Source organism: Rhamphochromis longiceps, linkage group LG19 (assembly GCF_057381845.1).
Source record: "Rhamphochromis longiceps isolate RC_006_pf linkage group LG19, R_longiceps_female_GT1.1, whole genome shotgun sequence".
Lineage (NCBI taxonomy): Eukaryota > Metazoa > Chordata > Actinopteri > Cichliformes > Cichlidae > Rhamphochromis > Rhamphochromis longiceps.
Window position 1 is genome coordinate 10,668,670 of NC_140575.1, and position 20,568 is coordinate 10,689,237.

A 20,568-nucleotide genomic window follows, 5' to 3' on the forward strand; every position below is an offset into this window, starting at 1 on the left:
AATGAGGAAATGGCACACAGGAGGGGACACAGCTGGAACTTAATGGGCATAACGAGACACAGACCTACAAAGTAAAACAGGAAATCTAGAACCCGAACCGGACACAAGGGGGGAGGACACAGAATAACTAGAACAGAGGGAAATAGTCACAAAACACAAAACGCTGGGTCAACGACCCAGGACCATGACAGTACCCCCCCTCCAAGGGCTGGCTCCAGACAGCCCAAAACAAAAACAGACGACCAACCCAGGGCGGGCGGCGGGGGCCCAGGACGGAGGGACCAACACCGAACAAAACAAGCTCCAGCGGACCGAGGGAATTGTCCAAAACAAAAACACACATGCTGGAGTACTAGGACAAAACACAGTTCAGGAGGCCGGCCCAGAGGCTCACAGCTCAGAAGTCCAGGACAGTTTATCTTCTGAGGCCGGCCACGTCGGCGACACAGCTCCGAAAGCCGACCGAGTGGAAGGCAGCGGTGGCGGAGCGGAGGCAGTTCAGGGGGCCGACCGTGCACACGGCAGCGGCGGCGACGAGGAAACCGTTCAGGCAGCCGACCGTGCGGACAGCAACGGCGGTGACGAGGAAACAGTTCAGGCGGCCGACCGTGCGGACAGCAACGGCGGCGTCTAGGAGGTCGTCCATAGTGACGATGACGCTCCACCAGCGGCCTGGCAGATGACCGCCGATGTCGAGGCGGCAGTTTGGGACCCGAAGGTGGCGTGGCCGTCGCAGCACCAGACGAGACCGAAGCAGAGGCTGGACCAGACGAGGCAGCTGATGAGGATGCTGAAGCAGAGGCCGGACCAGGCGAAGCTGAAGCAGAAGCCGGACCAGGCGATGCTGACGAGGATGCTGGAGCCGGGCCAGGCGATGCTGAAGACACGAAGGCTGGAGCCGGACCAGGCGAGGATGAAGCAGAAGCAGAGGCTGGACCAGACGAGACTGAAGCAGAAGCAGAGGCTGGACCAGACGAGACTGAAGCAGAAGCAGAGGCTGGGCCAGGCGTGGGTGAAGACACAGAGGCCGCAGCTGGCGAGGATGGAGACACAGAGGCTGCAGCTGGTGGCGATGATGGGTCTTGGGGCTGGACGGGCTCCTCGGGCCCCCCAGCTGACGAGACAGGAGGCTGGACGGGCTCCTCGGGCCCCCCAGCAGGCGAAGCAGGAGGCTGGATGGGCTCCTCGGGCCCCCCAGCGAAAACAGTTCAGAACCAGCAGGCACCGGGGCCCCTGGAACACACAGGTCAGAACCAGTAGGCGCACGGGCCTCTGGCAAACACAAGGCAGACTGCAGCTGCACAGAGCATTGACCCAGCTCGGGCAGCGACAGCCGGATACAGTCCTCAGCTGGCTTCTTAATCTCCAGGGGTCCAGAGTCGGCCGGGGGCTGGGACCCAGCCTCTGGGGAGGCCCTGGAGTGCGTCACAGTCTCTGGGCTGGCCAGCTGTTGCGGACTGACAACTGCGTTATGTGGTGTGTCTCTCTGCTTGACATGAACAGGTGAAATACAGTGCTTTTCCGGTTGGATGGACTCGACTTGTAATACAGGCGGAGCTGGTGTAGATGGTGGCTGAATAGGTGGCTGAGCTGATAATAAAGCTGATGAGTCCTCTTGCCAACAGAGCTATTGACTGAGCTATGGATTGTAACCAAGTGTCTAATAGGTCTGGCTGTGACTGTAATGGAGGTGGCGATTGAGTGGCTAACAGAGCTAGTGGCTGCTGGGCGGCTAACTGAGCTACCTGCTGGGCAGCTGGCTCAACAAACACAGCCCCGGAATAAACAGTCATTCGAGCTGGCGAAACAGACGGAGTGTCTTTTCCACTCACCACAGCCGGCAGTTCCGAAGTCCTACTCTCCGGCTGTGGGGCGACGCGCCGACGGCGCGATCGTCGCTTCCTCCCGGGCGAAACCTCCGGCGGGCCGGGCAAAACCTCCAGCGGGCCGGGCAAAACCTCCAGCGGGCCGGGCAAAATCTTCACCGCCGGGCTGGGTTGGGAAGCGGTAGCGGCTGGAGGGCGAAGGTACAGCTCATGAAGGAGGAAGTCCCGTGCCAGCGGGTGAAGTGAGTCTAGCAGCCAGGAGTGTGCAGAGAGTAGCTGCTGTAGCCTGGCTTCTACAGCGCGGTGGAACTCTTCTTCCTCCTGCTCGAGCCACAGGTTTACCAACCTTGCGACCGTGTCGGTTACCTCCTCCCGAAACTCCTGGGTAGGTGCGAATGCTGCTGGGTCCATGTTGGTCGGCTCGTACTGTCACGGCTGGCGGAGGGAGCCGTGTGGTGTGGAGGAAAAGGAGGACCCAAGATGCAGCGAACTGATGACAGAGTGATGTTTATTTACAAGGTGGTGGTGGTGGCAAAAACAGGCAACTCAACATGAGCAATTACAAACCTAAACTGGGAGAAACTAAAGACAAACCTGAGACCATACAAAAGGGGTGCGGGGCAGAGAGACGCAGAGACAGGAACGAAACACCATAGAATGCAGAGCTACACGGAGGAACGCAGTGATACATGGATGAACGCAGACGAGCCGACGAGGAGCACAGGCAGACACCAACTATAAATACACACACCAGGTAATGAGGAAATGGCACACAGGAGGGGACACAGCTGGAACTTAATGGGCATAACGAGACACAGACCTACAAAGTAAAACAGGAAATCTAGAACCCGAACCGGACACAAGGGGGGAGGACACAGAATAACTAGAACAGAGGGAAATAGTCACAAAACACAAAACGCTGGGTCAACGACCCAGGACCATGACAGTCACACCATGATCGGATATGGGTCGCAGAGGGTCACAAAAGTCGGATTGGATGCGCTTTTGCCTGCAGTGTGAACGTAGCCTAAGGGAGAGGCCAGCCACCCTTCGGAGGAAGGCCCCATCGTACCTTGTAGTACCATGTCACCCTATTAGAGCACTTCACTCTCACACTGCAGGCCTACTTGTTGTTCCTAGAGTATTTAAATGTAGAATGGGAGGCAGAGCCTTCAGTTTTCAGGCCCCTCTTCTGTGGAACCAGCTTCCAGTTTGGATTCAGGAGACAGACACTATCTCTACTTTTAAGATTAGGCTTAAAACTTTCCTTTTTGCTAAAGCATATAGTTAGGGCTGGACCAGGTGACCCTGAATCCTCCCTTAGTTATGCTGCAATAGACGTAGGCTGCTGGGGATTCCCATGATGCACTGGGTGTTTCTGCTTCACTCACTATGTGTTAATAGACCTCTCTGCTGAATCATATCTGTTATTAACCTCTGTCTCTCTTCCACAGCATGTCTTTATCCTGTCTTCCTTCTCTCACCCCAACCGGTCGCAGCATATGGCCCCGCCCCTCCCTGAGCCTGGTTCTGCCGGAGGTTTCTTCCTGTTAAAAGGGAGTTTTTCCTTCCCACTGTCGCCAAAGTGCTTGCTCATAGGGGGTCATATGATTCTTGGGTTTTTCTCTGTATGTATTATTATACGATCTACTGTACAATATAAAGCGCCTTGAGGCGACTGCTGTTGTGATTCGGCGCCATATAAATAACATTGAACTGAGTGCAGTTTTTCTCTTACTGTGCTCATGTTTTCTTTTATTGAGCTACGGTGCATGAAGCTGTTTGTCAGTCAGACTGGTTCTGTAACTGCAGAGTCGAGCTGACGACCAATCATACATGTGGGAGCGTTTAATAAAAAAGGAGGTTCTGATTTGGACTCAGGACTGAACAGCTGTGGGAGACGAGGCTCTTAGGTGGTCTGCAGACCTGCAGATTAAATCTGACAGCAGGCAATGAAGAACGAGGTAATGAAAAGCTGCTTCCATCAGACCCGCGGCGCTCGTCTTCTGATTGTGATCTTCTGTGTCCGAAGACTTAGAATAGAATAGAATAGAATAGAATAATCCTTTAATTGTCCCACAAGGGGAAATTTGGTTGTAACAGCAGCAAGAAAAACACATACAAACAAACAGGACACAGAACAGAAACATACACAATTTTTTAAACATATTTACATCAAGGACAATAGTTACCAAAAACAGAGTACTGTACAGTTATTAAATTAATAAGCCGCCCGACCGGAGATATCGCTAGCCCTGGGACGTCAGGCTAGCGATTTTGCGAGCCCTGCTGTGTGTTTGTTCCAGATTCTGCTATAATAACAGTAACAATAATAATAATCATCATTTACCTTATTTTACATTTACACTCATGAGTTAATACTTAGTTAACCAAACACACCAAATTTAAACTCATGGTTTAGTTACAGGGGAATGTGCCTGACCCACATGGAGTCCATGCAACTTTGGCTGAGAAGCCCCACACATGCAACATTGTCACTAGTGGTGTCCCATTGATTAATGCCCCACAACAACAGTGACATGTGGAACCTTGCTGTTAAGAAAAAATCAGTTTAAATAATAAATAAATTCATTGTTCACTGCAACTCACTCAATACAGTAAACTTCAGCTCCAATAAGAGTGGGTTATCCCACAGCGCTCATCAGAGAGTTGGGGGACAAACTGGTTTCAGTAAACATTGCTCTGTAGCGCCTCCTGAAGGCAGCAGTGAGAGCAGCAGTGTGCCTGGGGCTAATCCACCCCGGGCCGGTTTCCTGCAGGAAAACTTTCTGCAGAACTCATCAAAACTTTAGGGTTAGGGTAAGAAGGGGGGGGGGCTCCTGTAAACGGTGGAAACAGAAAAAGTGAACGTACAGCAAACGCCCCCCCCCCCCCCCCCACACACACACACACACACACACACACAGTTGTTTTCATATCTTAGTGAGGACATCGAATGGACATACCCTAACCATCAAAAACAAATTCATAACCATAACCTAACCCAGTGGTTCCCAACTTTTTTCGCTGGGCCCCCCTTTGTTTTACAGAAAAATGTTCGCGCCCCCCCCGCGCGCGCGCACGCACGCACGCACTAACACATCCTCCAACCACATACACCCATATTTATTTTATTTATTTCACACCTCAAACATTTAGTAAACAATTAAGCAAATACAAGTAATCTGCAGGTAGTAAGAAAATAAACTACTAACTCGCTGCGTCCACACCTACACGGGTAGTTTTGAACACGCAGCTGTGTCGTCCACACGTAAACGGCGTTTCGAATCACCGAAAACGGAGATTTTTTAAAACTCATTTTTTGCGTTTCCTTGTGGACCAGGAATACAGAGTTCATTACCCAATGTCAAGTGCCTTTTTTCACGTCAGCTGTGCACCACGTTATTGCTTACATGAGAGGAATTGCAGAATAGCAGATAAACAGTATTTTGTCTCTGTCTGCAGGTTTTACAAATGTATTAAGGTTTTACATGTATTAAATGTATTAAGCCATTTACAAAGGCAGAGGCGTCACGCTGTGATTATTTTACTGTAGTTGTTTTTTTTATGTGTAATAATATTCAACATTGCATCAATACATTTTTCAAAAAATGCCTCTCTGTGCAAAATGGGTTTAAAAACATAAACAGCTGTGGGATCCTGTTTGTCTGTGATTTAGACAGAGGGAACAAATCGTGGCAGGATCAGCCTGATGTTATTTGTAACCTGCTGTAACTTTACTGTATAAAGAGCTAAATGTCAGGAGTAGTTAGTCATTACAACAAGTGTTTGTGAACTAAAAATCAAGAATGTGGGATCCTGTTTGTCCGTGATTTGAACAGCCCAGCGCTGCTCCTGACCAATGTTGGTCAAGTTACTTGAAAAAAGTAATCAGTAACTAATTACTGATTACTTCCCCAAAAATGTAATCCCGTTACTTTACTGATGACTTATTTTTAAAAGTAATTAATTACTTAGTTACTTAGTTACTTTTTAAAAACACGATTTACAACCTGAATAGGTGATAAAGTGATAGATCTTTCAGCCCAATTCTACTTTTTCTGCATAATCCATCATACACAATGTAATCACATGGAAAAGTCTCTTTTTAAAACTTGTGTTATTAGTTTTAATCTTTTAACTTTATGCATCAAGCAAAAATTAAATTATATGCAACATTCTCTGACTGGAAGAAATTTGTTTAACATTTAAACCTAATTTCTGCACATTCCAGCACATAATTTTGTGTGTGTGTGTGTGTGTGTGTGTTTACACTCAGTCTTTCAAATAAATGCAAGTAAAACACAGCAGAAAATAAATAAAATCAAAGACTAGCGGTCCTGTTGCTCTATTTTCACCTGTAAAGCAGGAGTTGGGTAGGCGGAGGTTTACCCTGGTGCAGGTGTGCCGCAGCGGTCAGTGGAAGAATCCGCGAGTTTTTCTGTGAGTTTCCCATTACGTCGTTGCGCACTTGGCGCTTGCTTGGAAGTTTAGGGGGTTTTTTTCGCTGTAAAAAGAAGTTTTCTTCCCACGCACGATGGACGCTAATGTTTTTGTCACTTTTTATGGAATCAAACTCAAAGTAAGGTCAGTACTTCCACGCTTTAAACGCTGCACGCTCATACTCTCTCCCGCACTCGATATGTGATCCATTGTTGATCTGCACACAGCTGTTGTCACGCACTCGCTTACGTCACTGTCATGAGACATTCTCGCAAAAAAATCATGGTTTTAGTAACGCAGTAACGCAGCGTTCCTACGGGAAAGTAACGGTAATCTAATTACCGTTTTTGCAATAGTAATCCCTTACTTTACTCGTTACTTGAAAAAAGTAATCAGATTACTGGAACGCGTTACTGCCCATCTCTGCTCCTGACGCAGGGAAAACCAATCATGCAGGGAGACCTACCTCAGCACTTGTGCAGGTGAAGCCAAAGGGAAGATTTGCTTCACCATATTTTCTAGTCTTTGTCTTAGAATGAAGTTGGTTTGGAAACATATTCAACGATGCTTCATCTCCTGCTTTGCGTTTGTGTGGGCGTCCCGTGCTAGCAGTGTCCAAGCGTTGTTTTTTTTTCCCTTTTCATGCCGTGCCCCCCCCCCCCCTCCCCCCTACAATGGCTCTGCGCCCCCCTACGGGGCGGGCCCCACACTTTGGGAAGGTCTGACCTAACTGACTGTAACCCTGACACTGAACCTACATTTTGAGCTTCAAACTCGTGGGGACGAGCATTTTGTCCCCATAGGTGCTGATGGTCCCCACAAGTATAGTATAATTTTAAGTTTTGGTCCTCACAAAGATATGTAAACGTGGTACACACAAATGTGAGTCTGTAAGTCTTACAGACCGACATTACTCTGCCTGTGTCAGGGCACCTGATCCTTAGGGTGGACAACTGTTTAGGGTTTAAAAGCCACAGAGACGCGGTGTTTAGAGGAAAAAGTGTTTCAGCTGGCACGTACGGGATCACTGAGGGTTTTCACTCAGGCAGCACTTGTCCTTCTCTCCTGGATAAACACATTTACTCAGGGCCTTCTGGATGTGATGTTCTCCTGCTTCCCTGGCCGCTGTCTCTGTGGGGGCTGTGATCTGCTGGATGTTTAGTGTATGAGGTGTCAGACAAACCTGCCGTCTGAGGGACCCGTGAAGGACCAGTCTGTAATTTTATTCACACAAATCCAACTGATCCTTTTGTAAATAAAGTTTAAAGAGACAAATGTTCTTTTCTGTAAACGAGGAAACTACTTTGATGCAGCGGTTTCCAGTCAGTGGGTCATGACCCTCAGAGGGTTGCTGGATGAATCCAAGGGGCCAGGGAAGAAGAGAGGATCATTCATGATATTTACCTTAACGTGTGTGATTAAAATCAAGTTTCATGGAAGAAAAGTGGAAATAATTTGGGACAAATTTAAAAAAGGAGCTTTAAACTTTGGCAAAAAGATCCATGACCCCAATCTGACCTCGGAGATGATGACAAAATAGAAATAACAGAAATAATTGTTGATTTTAAATCGTAAGACATGTTCAGACTGAAGTGAGTCAGACAAACTTTAATACAGACATGGAGATACGGGGTTCCCACCTGACAGCAGTGTGTGGGGTGGAGGCCCCCCTCCCACCACTGCCTGGTTACCACAGTGACAGGAGACCACTCGTGGTCGTCTTGGGTGGTTTTAATCCGTCGGCCGTTAATCTGCTTGTTCTAAAGAAAGACTCAGTTTGTTGGAGCTCCAACTTCTGACGCCACCCGGGAGAGAGAGAGAGAGGGTGTGGGTGTGCATGTGTGTGAAAAAATTTAATTTTACTACTTTACTACTTGTGGGGAACAACAGTCCCATCCCCACAAGTTTGAAGGGATTATTAAAATGTAGTTTTAGTGTCAGGTTTACAGTTAGGTTAAGGTTGGGTTATGGTTATGTTTAGGCAGGGTTAGGCATTCAGTTTTGATGGTTAGGGGAAGCAGCTCGGGAAAGGGTTATGTCAATTTCCTATGTCCTCACTAAGACATGAAACGTGTGTGTGTGGTCTCGATCGCTCTCATCTCGTGTTAACTCAGTTCTCTGAGGTCCACCTCCCACAGAGAATCCTGCTCTCTGATTGGCTGTTGGCTCTCTAAACTCCCTTCCTGTTTGTGCGGCAAGTAGAAGTTGGGCGTGTGCTGCAGTTGAACTCGTCAGTAAAGTTTTGATTAGAAGCCTAGTCATCTCTGTGCTGATGCAGAGACTCTGGGTGGATGTGACTGATCAAAGTGTTTGTAGGTGAGGGTGTGGTTACAGCAGGGTGGAAGCACTCCACAGCGCTCTAGCTCAAGGACTGCAGTTCACATACCGTTAGCCAAACGCCACACAGAGACCCTCTCACTCGGAGAAACCAATCGCAGAGCTCCAGGTGAAGCCATCACAGGTGTGCAGCAGAGAAGCACCAAATCTGCAGTTCCTCCTCCGTCCAGCAGAGGCTTCACTACTGAGTCGGTCTAGAGCAGGGGTGTCCAACTTCAGGCCTCAAGGGCCGGTGTCCTGCAGGTTTTAGATGTGTCCTTGATCCAACACAGCTGATTTAAATGGCTAAATGACCTCCTCAACATGTCTTACAGTTCTCCAGAGGCCTGGCAATGAACGAATTATGTGATTCAGGTGTGTTGACCCTGGGTGATATCTAAAACCTGCAGGACACCGGCCCTCGAGGCCTGAAGTTGCCCACCCCTGGTCTAGAGGGTGAAGCGCAGACATTGTGACGTTATGTCTGCATCGCACACACACCTGCTGATCTGGAGGATCCAATCAAAATCCTTGATTTCAGCCCCTAAACCTGGAGCAGAGACTGGTTGGATGTTTGGGAACGGTAACCTCAGAGCAGCCATGCTATTGGTCAAATAAATGAAAACGCTCCAGCAGCACAAAGCCACAGCCACCTGGAAGTCTAAAAAGCCACGCCCCAACTGCAGATTTAAGGTTCGACTTTCCACCCTGCAGTTTTCTGATTGGTGGGTACTGTTTTAGGAAGATTTCTGTCAGCCAGTCAGGAACAAGCACAAAATGTCTGTGACTTCCTGCATCAACATGCGCCTCTGAAGCGGCCTGCAGCTCTGCTGCAGCAACATGGTGATGCAACGATGAGCTGATGCACCTCTTCTTTCAGAATAAAAGCAGACGAGCCCGTTGCCACAGGTGCTTCTGTCTGTGATTGGCTCTGAGCTGGACCCCCACCGCACACCTCTGCAACCGCCTTACATCCAACTGTGCTGGTTGCAGCAACTTGTGATCAGCCAGTTTCCGTGTGGTGAGACTGTGGACGCCGTCTCTGCATCAGTCGTGTCACTGATCAAATTTATTGATCTAATATAACTGTCCAATCACTGAAATCATCAGTTCACCACTGATCGATCAATAACCAATCAATAGTTGGTTGCTGCTGGCCTGATGATCCACAACCATGTTCATGTTGTTATGTTTAGTTTATGGCGGTTGGGCCTCGGCCCCCTCTCACTGACTCGCGAGCAGTTTGAAGTTTTTACACGATCAATAACAGCTCGATCAGCTGAGTGTTTGAATATTCCAATCAGTGATAGAGATTACTGTTGATTGATCAGAGGAAGCTGATCTCATGTTTCAGCAGCTGAAACTTTGCTGCTCAGTGATCCGGTTTGAGCTGAACGACCATGAAATCTCTGCCAATTACCCCGTGCCTCCTCCCCCTCCCTCCATCATCTGTAACCCCCCCGCAGGACCACCAACCTCCCGGCTGATCCATATTAGGCCCTCAAAGCTCTAATAAACTTCCTCCGTATCGTTTTAATGGAGAGGCAGCTGCTCTCTCTCTCCCCGCTTTGATCGCCCTCGCCTCCTTTCTTCTTCTATGGTTTTGGAGGGGATTTCTTTGCTCTTTTCGTGGCCCGGCACAATTGTGTTATTGGAGATAATTAATTCTAATCCCCATCAAAAGGCATTAGTGGCCCCGGGGCCCCTGTTCGCGCTTTTCTAGCGGGCGAATGAAAGGCAAGGGGAAGAAAAGGGCCGAAGGCCGCCGCATTGTGGCCGCCATCTCCCTCCATAAGGCGTGAGTGGAGAGAAAAGGAGCGAGAGCTTTAGAGAAATGAGGCCGGGGGCCTCAGGGCCGGGCCCGCCGCCGCCGCCGGAGGGCCCCCCTCCACCCTGCCGAGAACATATGGCCCGTATTACAGCGAGGATTCCGCTCCATCAGGAGACGCGACGGCCTCAGTCTTCACCTCCATCATCACCTCCTCCCACAGTCCTCAGCCAGAGTCGCATCAGCGGACAGTCCGAGGATCAGCCCGAGAAAATAAAAGCCCCGACATCTGACCTCTGAAAAATAAACTTTTACTGTGAAATACCTGCAGAAGACCCACTAGTATTTCATTTCATTTAATGTAATTTTACTGCTTATTTTGCATCATCATGATTATTATTATAAATCTTTGTTTAGTGTTTTTATTGTGTTTGATTCTCGGGGATGAATACCGATGTTCAGTCTGAATGTTTGCTGTGTCGCCTCAGAGACGACACTCGCCGTTTTCATGTTTGAAATCAAGAGTTTTCAACGTGTTGTTTAAACTCACACATGCTTGGAACATGTTTAAAATCATTAATATTCACGTCACAGTCAGAGGACAGCTGCTCGCGTTTGTTTAAAGATTTATTGCCGATAATCGTTCAGTTTGAAACGATCAGCAGGACGACTTTTGCTCATAATTTTTGATTTATGCCACAAACACGGAAAAAACAAACAAACGTTCACACGACGTTTACACATCATCCTGCTGAGGATGTTCAACACGATCGATAATCAATAATCACGTGTTATAAACTGATGGTGCACGTTTGATTGATCAAATTAATTTTATTAAGTCCAGAAAAAAGGATTCAAGATAATTGTTATTGATTATTTTGGCCTAAAGAATTCATGATCAATGATTTTTGAATCAAAGGTCTTTGATTTATTTATTTCTGAATAAATCAGATTCTGAGCTCATCCATCAGGTAACTGATCAATAATTAATATTTGATGTGTGACCGCCAGCTTTTAATCTTAAAAAGGTTTCACTTTTAATGTTTCATCACATAAAAATGAACTCGTTTTTAATTTATCTTTTCAAACTCTTATGTTTGATCCCCACGCAGCATGCGTGTTTTATTCCAGGTAACACACGTTAATTTAAACGGTTTGTGTTTCTGTCTCATCTCTCTTCATTCTCTCACCGCCTTTGTTTCCTTTCTTGTTTCTGTAAATCACTGTGTTAACACAACAGCTCCTGTCCACTGCACGACAGGGACCTGACACAAGGACCGGTCCTTGTTTTAGGTCAGGTCTCTGCATGCAGGTGTGTGTGTGTGTGTGTGTGTGTGTGTGTGTGTGTGTGTGTGTGTGTGTGTGTGTGTGTGTGTGTGTTAACGAACATATAAACTGGTCTACAGTCAGCTCTGATCCTCCACAATAAAAGTCTCTGTGTTAAATCATGACACATGAAGGTCAGTGTTTGAAAAACGGCAGCAAATGAAATGCCCCCCCCCCCCCCCCCCCCACACACACACACACACACAGAGCGCTGTTCTTCATATCAGAAGTCAGACTTTTCTGATGCTCGAAAACAAAGAAACAATCAAAGAGCTCCTCTGTAAACAAGCTCAAATCATTTAATTGCTTTGATTTGTTTGTGGATTAAAAATAAAAACTGAATAAAAATAAGATAAATTCTCTGTCACCATTTTGAATTTTGTTTTACCTTCAACATAAATGTTTTTCATTATTTTTAGAAGTTTTATTTTGAAAGACGTGCGTCCTCCTCTCTGTGTTTTTATTTCTTGTTTTTATTTATTCCTACTTTTCATTTCTAATTTCTTACGTTTATTGTTTCGTCGTTTGTTTGTTTGTGCCTTCCGAAGCGGCCTTCGGCTCCTCTCGGCCCAGCTCGACTGTCCGGGCTCTGTGCGCGTCTCCGCTGCGGGTTCATGTCTGCGGATAATTGGCGGGTAATTCCGGGATCACTGGAGACATTTTGCGGCAAAAAGGGGAAAAAGCTTGAGATCAAAGTGAAATCTGTCGGCTCGTGTTCAGGTTCACGGCCCGCAAACAGCCGCGAAATCCGCACCGCGAGACCGCGGGAGGCGGACCGAGGCCGGCCTGAGCCCCGAGACACGAGCCGAGCGGAGCCGAAACACCGGGGACACAACAATAATAACACATAAAGAAACTAAAACAAAGCGGTGAAAATAAACCAAAATTAAAAAATAAATAAAGGAGAATTAAATAAAAATAATTAAAGAAACACAAACACGGCGACAGAAAGACGTGAAGATAAAATCAACAAACAAATAAACAATAAAAAAACATTAAAACTGTAAATGAAACAAAAACAGGACAAAATAAAAGAGACGAAATATAAAAACGGAAAAAATAATAAATCAGCTGTTTCCGGTGTTTACACTAAAAACAAACAAACAAACAAACAAAAACGCGGTCACAGAGAAGCCTGGAGATACGAGCTTTCTGTCCACCAGAACTAACAAAAAAATAAAATAAAACAAATACACATTTTATTTTAATCGTTTATTTTATGTATCTATTTATTTGATTGTACTTTTTCAGTGAGTCTTGAAGGATCACAGCGAGTGACGGACGAGTTTTCGAGTCACTCGTGCTCTTTGTTTTTGCTGAAATTGACGATTATTGGAAACAATTTTCTCGATTAAATGAAATCAAAGAGACAAAATTAAAACCAGTAAAAATCAGATCGTTCTTCTCAATGTTTTTATTGAAAATGTTATTTTGTCCTCAGCTTATCGAAGATAAATGAATTTACTGATACTTGATCGATCAGTTCTGATTATTCTGCTGTTATCAGCTGACTGCTGCATGTGATTGATTAGTCATAAGTGATCAGTAATTTTGTTCTCCTGATAAATAAATTAGTTCTCTGAGCGAGATACGTGGTTTTCACAGGGCAGCAGAGACATTTATTGATCGGTTATCAGCTGATTCCAACATCGGTCTGTTTGTTTTGTAATCAGTAACGTAAATGGTCGATAAATGAAACACGTCTGAATCGATCAACAATCAATAACCCGATCAGCCTGCAGCGTTCCATGTTTTTATTTGAAAATGACAGAATAAGTTAAAACATGCATCAAAACCAACGAAGGACACACTCACGACGAGGACGCGACAGAAGGAGAAGAAGAAGACCTCCCACTTCATTCATGCACATGGTAATAATCAATAATTAATAATTGTGATGGGTTAAATACAAAGACAGGAAGTGATGTTGCTTCTACACACAGAGTCACCGATCAGATCATCGATCGACTGATGGGAGGATGAACCCAACGCTCGATCCGTTGTTGATTATTGAGTCTCTCTGCTTCCTGTTTATGTGTCAGAGGTCATGTGAAGTCATGCTCTGCTGCAGGTGCCGTCAAGTGGTTAAACTCGCGAGCAGGAAGTGACCGGCACACCTCAGCGACAGAACGCCACGCCCTTCATCCCAGGCTGTGATGTTACAACTGCTCTCCTCACAGTCTGGCATGGAGGGCACCGTTGGCAGACTTCCTGCGGCCTCGTGTCTCCGGTCACGTCGGGGGGAGCGCTAAAACACAGGTCAGGCCAAGAAAGAGCTACAGAGCATGCTCAGAAGCAGGAAGTGCTCCAACACTCCACGCTCCTATTTTGAAGCTTCTTGCAATGAACTAATTTTGAAAGTTTAACTCCAGTTTGAAATTAAGTGACAGACGATGAACTGGCAATGAATTCAAATTTAATAAAGGTTATTCCACCCCAAACACACCTTTAAATAACAATAATGATGAGTTATGATGTAATTCAGGTTTATGTGGTTAGTTTGTGATTGGATAAAATGGATCAGGTGCTTTTCTGCCAGTCACGTGACTCAGGTGCTTTAACCCCGTGAGAAGAAGTTTACTGTCATTAACGATTCTTTTTTGTCTCGATTTTTTTCATTCAGCTCGAACTCGTTTGATTTTATAACTGAAAATCATAACCGGTTTGAGTTACACTGAATACTAACAGTAATCAGAGTAAAAATACTCTCTAATTATTGATATATATCATTGGGTTTGTTTCTTGTTTCTGTCGAGCTTGTTTTAAAGTGCTGCTGTTGTTTGGTTTTTAAAATAGTTCCTCAAACGTAAAAAGAAAAGCAGCAAATATTTTTCAGTGAAAAACATAAATCATCAAATCACTGATCGATCGTCTCAGCTGCGCGTCTATAAATTGTTAGATCAATAAAAAAAAAGTTCCAGTGACAAACTGCAGCAGCATATAAACGTCTGAAGTTTGTCAAGTAAAAGTACTCAGAATGAAGTTACTTGAGTAAAAGTACTGAAACCCTGAAAGCAGCTTCAGCCTCACCTGTGTGTGAATGCTGAGTGAACGTCATGTGGGTTTTGTGTGAATGCTGAGTGTTGTGTCAATGTTGTGTGACCCTCAATCTGGTTCTGCGATCTCGAAGTTTCAGCTTCACAGGAAGTCAAATGAACTTGTTTGCATTCGATTTGAAAATCAGACATGTCCTCGTGCTGTTCCTGCTCCGTGACCCTGTTAAGATGAATGCTTCTTTTAAAACAGAAGCTGCTGTATCAGGACATTTATTTATCTTTATAAACTTTTAATGACTACAAATATTTTTAATTTTCTCTGTTAGTAACAGCTACGTCAGAGTACTTTAACTTCAATATTCTGAACACTTTTCCTGACTGAGTGCTTCCTCCAGCCCAAACGGCGGCGAGGAACGTGTGGTGAGAATGGCAGAGCGGGACTGTTTTTGGGGTGAAATGATCCTTTAAATGAAAAGCCTTTCATCTGAGCGGCAGGTTCTCAGGCTAGGCCGCGCGACCCTGCCAGAGGTCAGCAGAGGAGGAGACAAGGTCGTGGGAGAAATAAATCCTGATCAGAAAGACGAGTCCTGATCATCAATGTGTTTGTAAATATCTGCAGTGTGACCTTTGACCTTGCTCTAAGCAGGACTCCAAACCACGGTGGCTCAACCTGCGGCTCGTGGCCCTCTGAGGGACACCAACAGTTTCACAGATGCCTGAGCCGAAAGAGCCATGCTCGGTCACACTTGAGGGTGAAAGGTCAATGTTAATGTGTGCTGCTGGACAGGATCTCAGAGACAGCAGAGAGTTCTGACCGAGTCCTTAAAGAACCGAGTCTCTGACCTGGATCAGAGAAACCTAAAGGTCTTCACACTTTAAACTTACAGAACTGTTTGGTGTTTTATAAGTTAGCTAATGCAGCTTTATCTGCAACAGCCACTGATTCAAACCACACGTCTGTGTGTTAAATTCACTGATATTTGAATGGAGTTTGGTCACAACTCATGCTACATGCAGACTAATGTTAAACTAGCCGCAGTACCCACACTAACTGCGGATATTCATGCTTACATACAGAGCTTGTCTTGGATTTGCCTACATGAAAACTAACATTAAATTACTTAAAACTTGAATGAAGTTTGGTATGGCTTTGCCTACATGCAGACTGACATTGCTGAAGGGAGTCTGGTTACACCGGTGGGAACTGAGTATTGAACGGGTCCGATGACACTGGTTTTGCAGTACTGGGTTTCTCTGTGTCCCCAACCAAAGCAGGATCAGACTCAGAACCAGGACTCCCAGGCTCCACCTCCTAGCAGAACCCTGCGGTTTACCTTCCAGGGTTCTTCAGGTGGATCACAATCTGGACTCTGGTTCAAGTCTGACCCGGTTGTTGTTTTTGTACCTCAGATCATTTGTGACTCGTGTGTAAAAGCAGCTCACAGACCTGGGGTCAGTCTCATCATGTCTGTTGGCGTCCCGGTTCGGTCACAGTGCAGGAGTTCAGAAGTCCGTCTCAGTCCAACAGGATGTCTATGACAGCTGCATGCAGAGAGTCCAGCAGGAGGTGCAGCAGCTACTATGAGGTGTTGAGGAGTGGTCTGGGGTAGACCCCTTGGTAGTAGGAAGCCTCCAGCGGCTCCATGGTCCTCCCCCCGAGGCCGGACCCCACCCCGGTGTTGTAGGAGGAATACTGCAGGGCCTCGTAGGCCTTCAGGTCCAGTTTGTGCTGCTGCTCCGAGGACGACATCAGGTTGTTGATGGAGAACGGGTGGTTGAAGGAGTAGTGCGGGTCTCCTTTGATATGGAGCTGCGACTCGTGAGCCATGGAGTGGGGGGGCAGTGACAGCGAGGAAAGGAGCTGGGCACTGGACACCTTCAGGTCGGATGGCCCGCCCACGCCTCCCCGCAGGTCCAGCCCGGGGGGCGAAGCAGCCTGGCTGGAGGAGGGCAGCGAGGAGTCTAGGAGTCCCGGAGTTTTGAGAGCATCCCCTGCGGGAGACGCAGCCCCGCCTCCGCTGCTGCCCACCTGCTCTTTCCTGCCGTCTGACTTGGTCGACATCTTCTTCTCGCACTTGAACCTCTTCTGGCGACGTAGGTAGCAGCCGTTCTCAAACATGTTCCCGGAGTCCGGGTGCAGGGTCCAGTACGAGCCCTTCCCCGGTTTGTCCGGCGAGCGCGACACCTTCACGAAGCAGTCGTTGAAGGACAGCGAGTGGCGGATGGAGTTCTGCCAACGCTGCTGGTTCTGTCGGTAGTATGGGAACAGGTCCATGATCCACTGGTAGATTTCGCTTAGCGTCAGCATCTTACTGGGCGCCTGCTGGATCGCCATGGTGATGAGGGAGATGTAGGAGTATGGCGGCTTGGCGTGTGGGTAACTCCGTCTGAACGCTTTGTTGTCCCGGGCTCGGTTTAGTCCGCCTCCGCCATACGCCATGCCGGGACTCATGCTGGGGCTCATGGGGCCGTATGGGTTTAGGCCCATCGAGGCCTGCTGGGCCGACACCGAACCCATCCCGGATGGGCTCAAGGCCCCACCCATCGATGCCACTCCCCCACCCAGCCCCGTCATGGCCGCCGGAGCAGAGCTCGCCATTGCTCCTACGGGGGCAGGGCTGAGACCAGTGCCGCTATAGGACATGTTGAAGGAACCTGACGTGGTCCCAGTGCTCGACATGTAGCCGGACATGGAGCCCATCCCCAGACCAGAACCCATCCCAGCGCTGGCCATTGGGGAGTACACCTGCAGAGAGAGACCAGAACCAGTCAGAACCAGGACCAAGACGCTGACCAATCGGACTAAGTACAGAAAAGTTTGAAACCAGAACCAGGTCTAAGACCCAGTTTGTTCTGTTGGACTGTCCTTTTGCAGTGCCCCCTGCTGGTTGTTTGCCTGTAAAAATGTGAAACTTGATTAAGTCTCCTCAGATTTTATTCCAGAATCATGTGGACAGTCAGGTCTGCAGAGGATGGTTAAGCCTGGTCCAGAGATCTTAGCCCAGGACCGGAGGAGGAGGAAGACCGGGTCGCCGATCAAAGGAAAAGTCAGCGGCGCGATGCCCAGCTCTTCCAATCCTGAAGTGTATGTGTGTGAGCGCTCGGTAAGAAATAAAGAGCAGTCCATTAATGATACATGCCTGGGAACCTGGTTTAAAAAACATTTAAATAACGTTTTCTGTGTATTTGATGAACAGTTTGAAGTGACAGGACCTGATTTTCATTCTTAAAGCGTCCTATTATTGATAACAATGATAATACTTTACTTGTATGTAGGGTCCGAGTTTCTCCTCCACATTCACATTTTAAAAGTTTTAATTAGCTGAACAGAACAAATTAAATTAAATTAAATTTTTTTAATTTGCAGTTTATTTTGAGATTATTAAACTTTATTGTTTCTCACTGAGGCTCGGTCAGCAGCGGCCTCCTACTCTTTGTTCCAACTTCAGTTTGATTTTCATTTTCAGATTTGTTTTATTAAACGGGTTTAAAATAAATAAATAAAAATAAAAAATAAAACCACAGCTTCGTTTTTCCCATTAAATAAAATGATTGATTATCAGTTTATTATCGGAAGATTTTCATCCTCATTCAGAATCTAATTTAAAATATTCATGTTTTTTTTTTTTTGTTCTGGTTTATTTTGATTGTTTTTCTTGACGGAGTAACGATTAAATAAAGTTAAAATAAATCAGAGTTTATTTAAACTTTCACGTCGTGAAGGTGAAATAAACGCAGTTTGTTTAGATTTCACTGAAACATAAAAAACGTTACTGCTGTCTGTGATTATTATTGTTTATATTTCTTTAATATAATTGTGACTTTCTGCGGTGAAACAGAACTGAGATAATTAAAAATGAAACGTATGAAATGAATCAATGATTAAATAAAAGTTTTCACATCAGAGAGATTAACAAATAGTTTCTGTTACAATCCTTGGAAAATTAACTCGGGTTTATCCGGTAATAGCGGCTCTTCTTCTTCTTCTTATTATTATTATTATTATTATTATTATTATTTCCGATAATCAGTGATCAATACCCGCAGCGAAGGAGCGGATTCGTGTCTGCGCCAGAGTCAGTTTGAAAAAGACCCGATTTTAGAGTCTCAGCTTCTTTGTTCTGATTTTCTCTGAAACTTTTTTTTTTATCTTTGTTATTTTAATTTGAATAAAATCGCCGCAGATTTTTTTCTGTTATATTAAGTGTATTTATTTAATATTAAATATTATAGAGTTAATATAAGATATATTATCCGGAACCAAACGCTCTGATTTTGCTGCTCGTGTTTGAAGAAAGATTTAAAGCTGATTAAACAGATTTTTTTAAATCTCTCGCTTTCTCTCTGATAAAGTTCATTTTTACGTGCTTTGGATTTTCTGATAAATAAAAGATAAATAAAAAAAACACAGTTTTAAAACCAAACCGGAACCCGAAATTTAACCGGAGAACTTTCGCGCAGTTTTCCCGTTAAACGCTTTAATCCGGCCGGGCTCTTATCCCGGCTCTTGGCCCGGGTCTAACGCCGTGGGCGCGGCGGTGACCGACCTCCTCGTTGTAGTATCCGCTCCAGTCCGGAGCTTCGTGGCCTTCCATCTTCACCGTGCCCAGCATGTCGGGAGCCCGCGGCCGGATCGCGGATCCTGCAGGTCCCGCTCCGGGTCTCCTGGCCTCCCGGTCCTGTTCCCGTCTGAGTGTCTGCGCGCTGCTCCAGGTGGAAGCGTGCCGTGCCGAGCCGAGAGTTAGTGAGGAGGAGGAGGAGGTGATGGTGACCTGCGGACTGATGTGAGCCTCCTCCTCCTCCCCGTGCAGGTCCGGCCCTCCGCTGCTCCCCCCCCCCTCCTCCAGTCATTCCTCCACTCAGCCTCCACCTGCGACTTCACCGAACCGGAGCCGGGCCCGTTTCTTTATAAACTTTTGAAAATGTTTGATTTTTGTTTTTATTTAAACTCCCCATATAATAAAAACTAAATCTTATATTTTTTTAACATTTTAAAAATATTTCAATAGACAAACATAAAAGTGCACGTGCCGCCGCCGCGCATACAAAGGTCCGTCTAAAAAGGATTTTTCGCTCCATTTCTGCTGAAGACTGATATTAAATCACGTGTGCAGGATTATTTCAAAACGTCATGAAATAATCCTGCACACGCGGATTAAGGTGAAAGATTCATTATTTCTCATTATCCTCAAAACACAGTTCGAGTTTTACGTAATGCCGTCTCAAGCTTTCACACTTCTGTACAAACGTCCCTTTAAAAACAGTTTTTAGTCTCACATTGAACACCTCGTTAAAGAGTTCACATTGTGTTTAAATAAAAGAGGCATCGTCCTTCACAATAAGAGTTTCAATTATAGTCAAACCCTAAAAAATAAGCACGAGCTTTTAATGTGAAAAACCATAGGAGCTGATTGGGTTTCTTGAAGGCAGGCTTGCTGTTTAAAGTTTAATAAGCACAAATCATCTTTAACGTGTTTGAAATGCAGGAAACACATCAGCGTTAAACAGCTGGTTTGTGGCTTCATGAAGCTCCAGATGTTTCAGCGCTGATGGTCTGACTGCACTCAGGTCAGTGAATGAGACCTGCACACGCACAGAGGTAGACCCACAGCAAAGCCCTAAAAAGGACTCCTCCTCCATACAAAAGAGACCCGACAGCCACAAAGAAACATATTCAGGGTGATTATTATTATTATTATTATTATTATACTGGCTGGTCCCAGATCAGCCTCTGCTCCAGCTGACGGTCCGGTATGGAGCTTTAATGAGCGAGCGCAGCGGCAGATTATCGGACTGGATTAAGAGGACGAGCTGCTGGATTTAAGGACACTTACACCAAACACTGAGCAGAGACACACGGGGGAGGCCCGGGAGGACACCTCCTCACTGAGGT

At 46.2% G+C, this 20,568-nt stretch overlaps 1 protein-coding gene across 1 annotated transcript; it reads right to left on the minus strand.

The window, feature by feature from the left end:
- Positions 1-13,012: 13,012 nt before the first annotated feature.
- foxa1 (forkhead box A1) lies at positions 13,013-19,468 on the minus strand. The gene is made up of 2 exons (XM_085392216.1): positions 19,223-19,468; positions 13,013-17,421 (listed from the first exon to the last, which is right to left on the minus strand). The coding sequence occupies exons 1-2, from the start codon at positions 19,286-19,288 to the stop codon at positions 16,255-16,257; spliced, it is 1,233 nt and encodes a 410-aa protein (XP_085248342.1). The 5' UTR covers positions 19,289-19,468; the 3' UTR covers positions 13,013-16,254.
- Positions 19,469-20,568: the final 1,100 nt, after the last annotated feature.

Coding starts and splice junctions, on each gene's coding strand:
- foxa1 (XM_085392216.1), bottom strand. CDS start 19,288: ATGCTGGGCACGGTGAAGATGGAAGGCCACGAAGCTCCGGACTGGAGC. Junction 17,422..19,222: donor GCGGATACTACAACGAGGAG/GTCGGTCACCGC, acceptor CTCTCTCTGCAG/GTGTACTCCCCAATGGCCAG.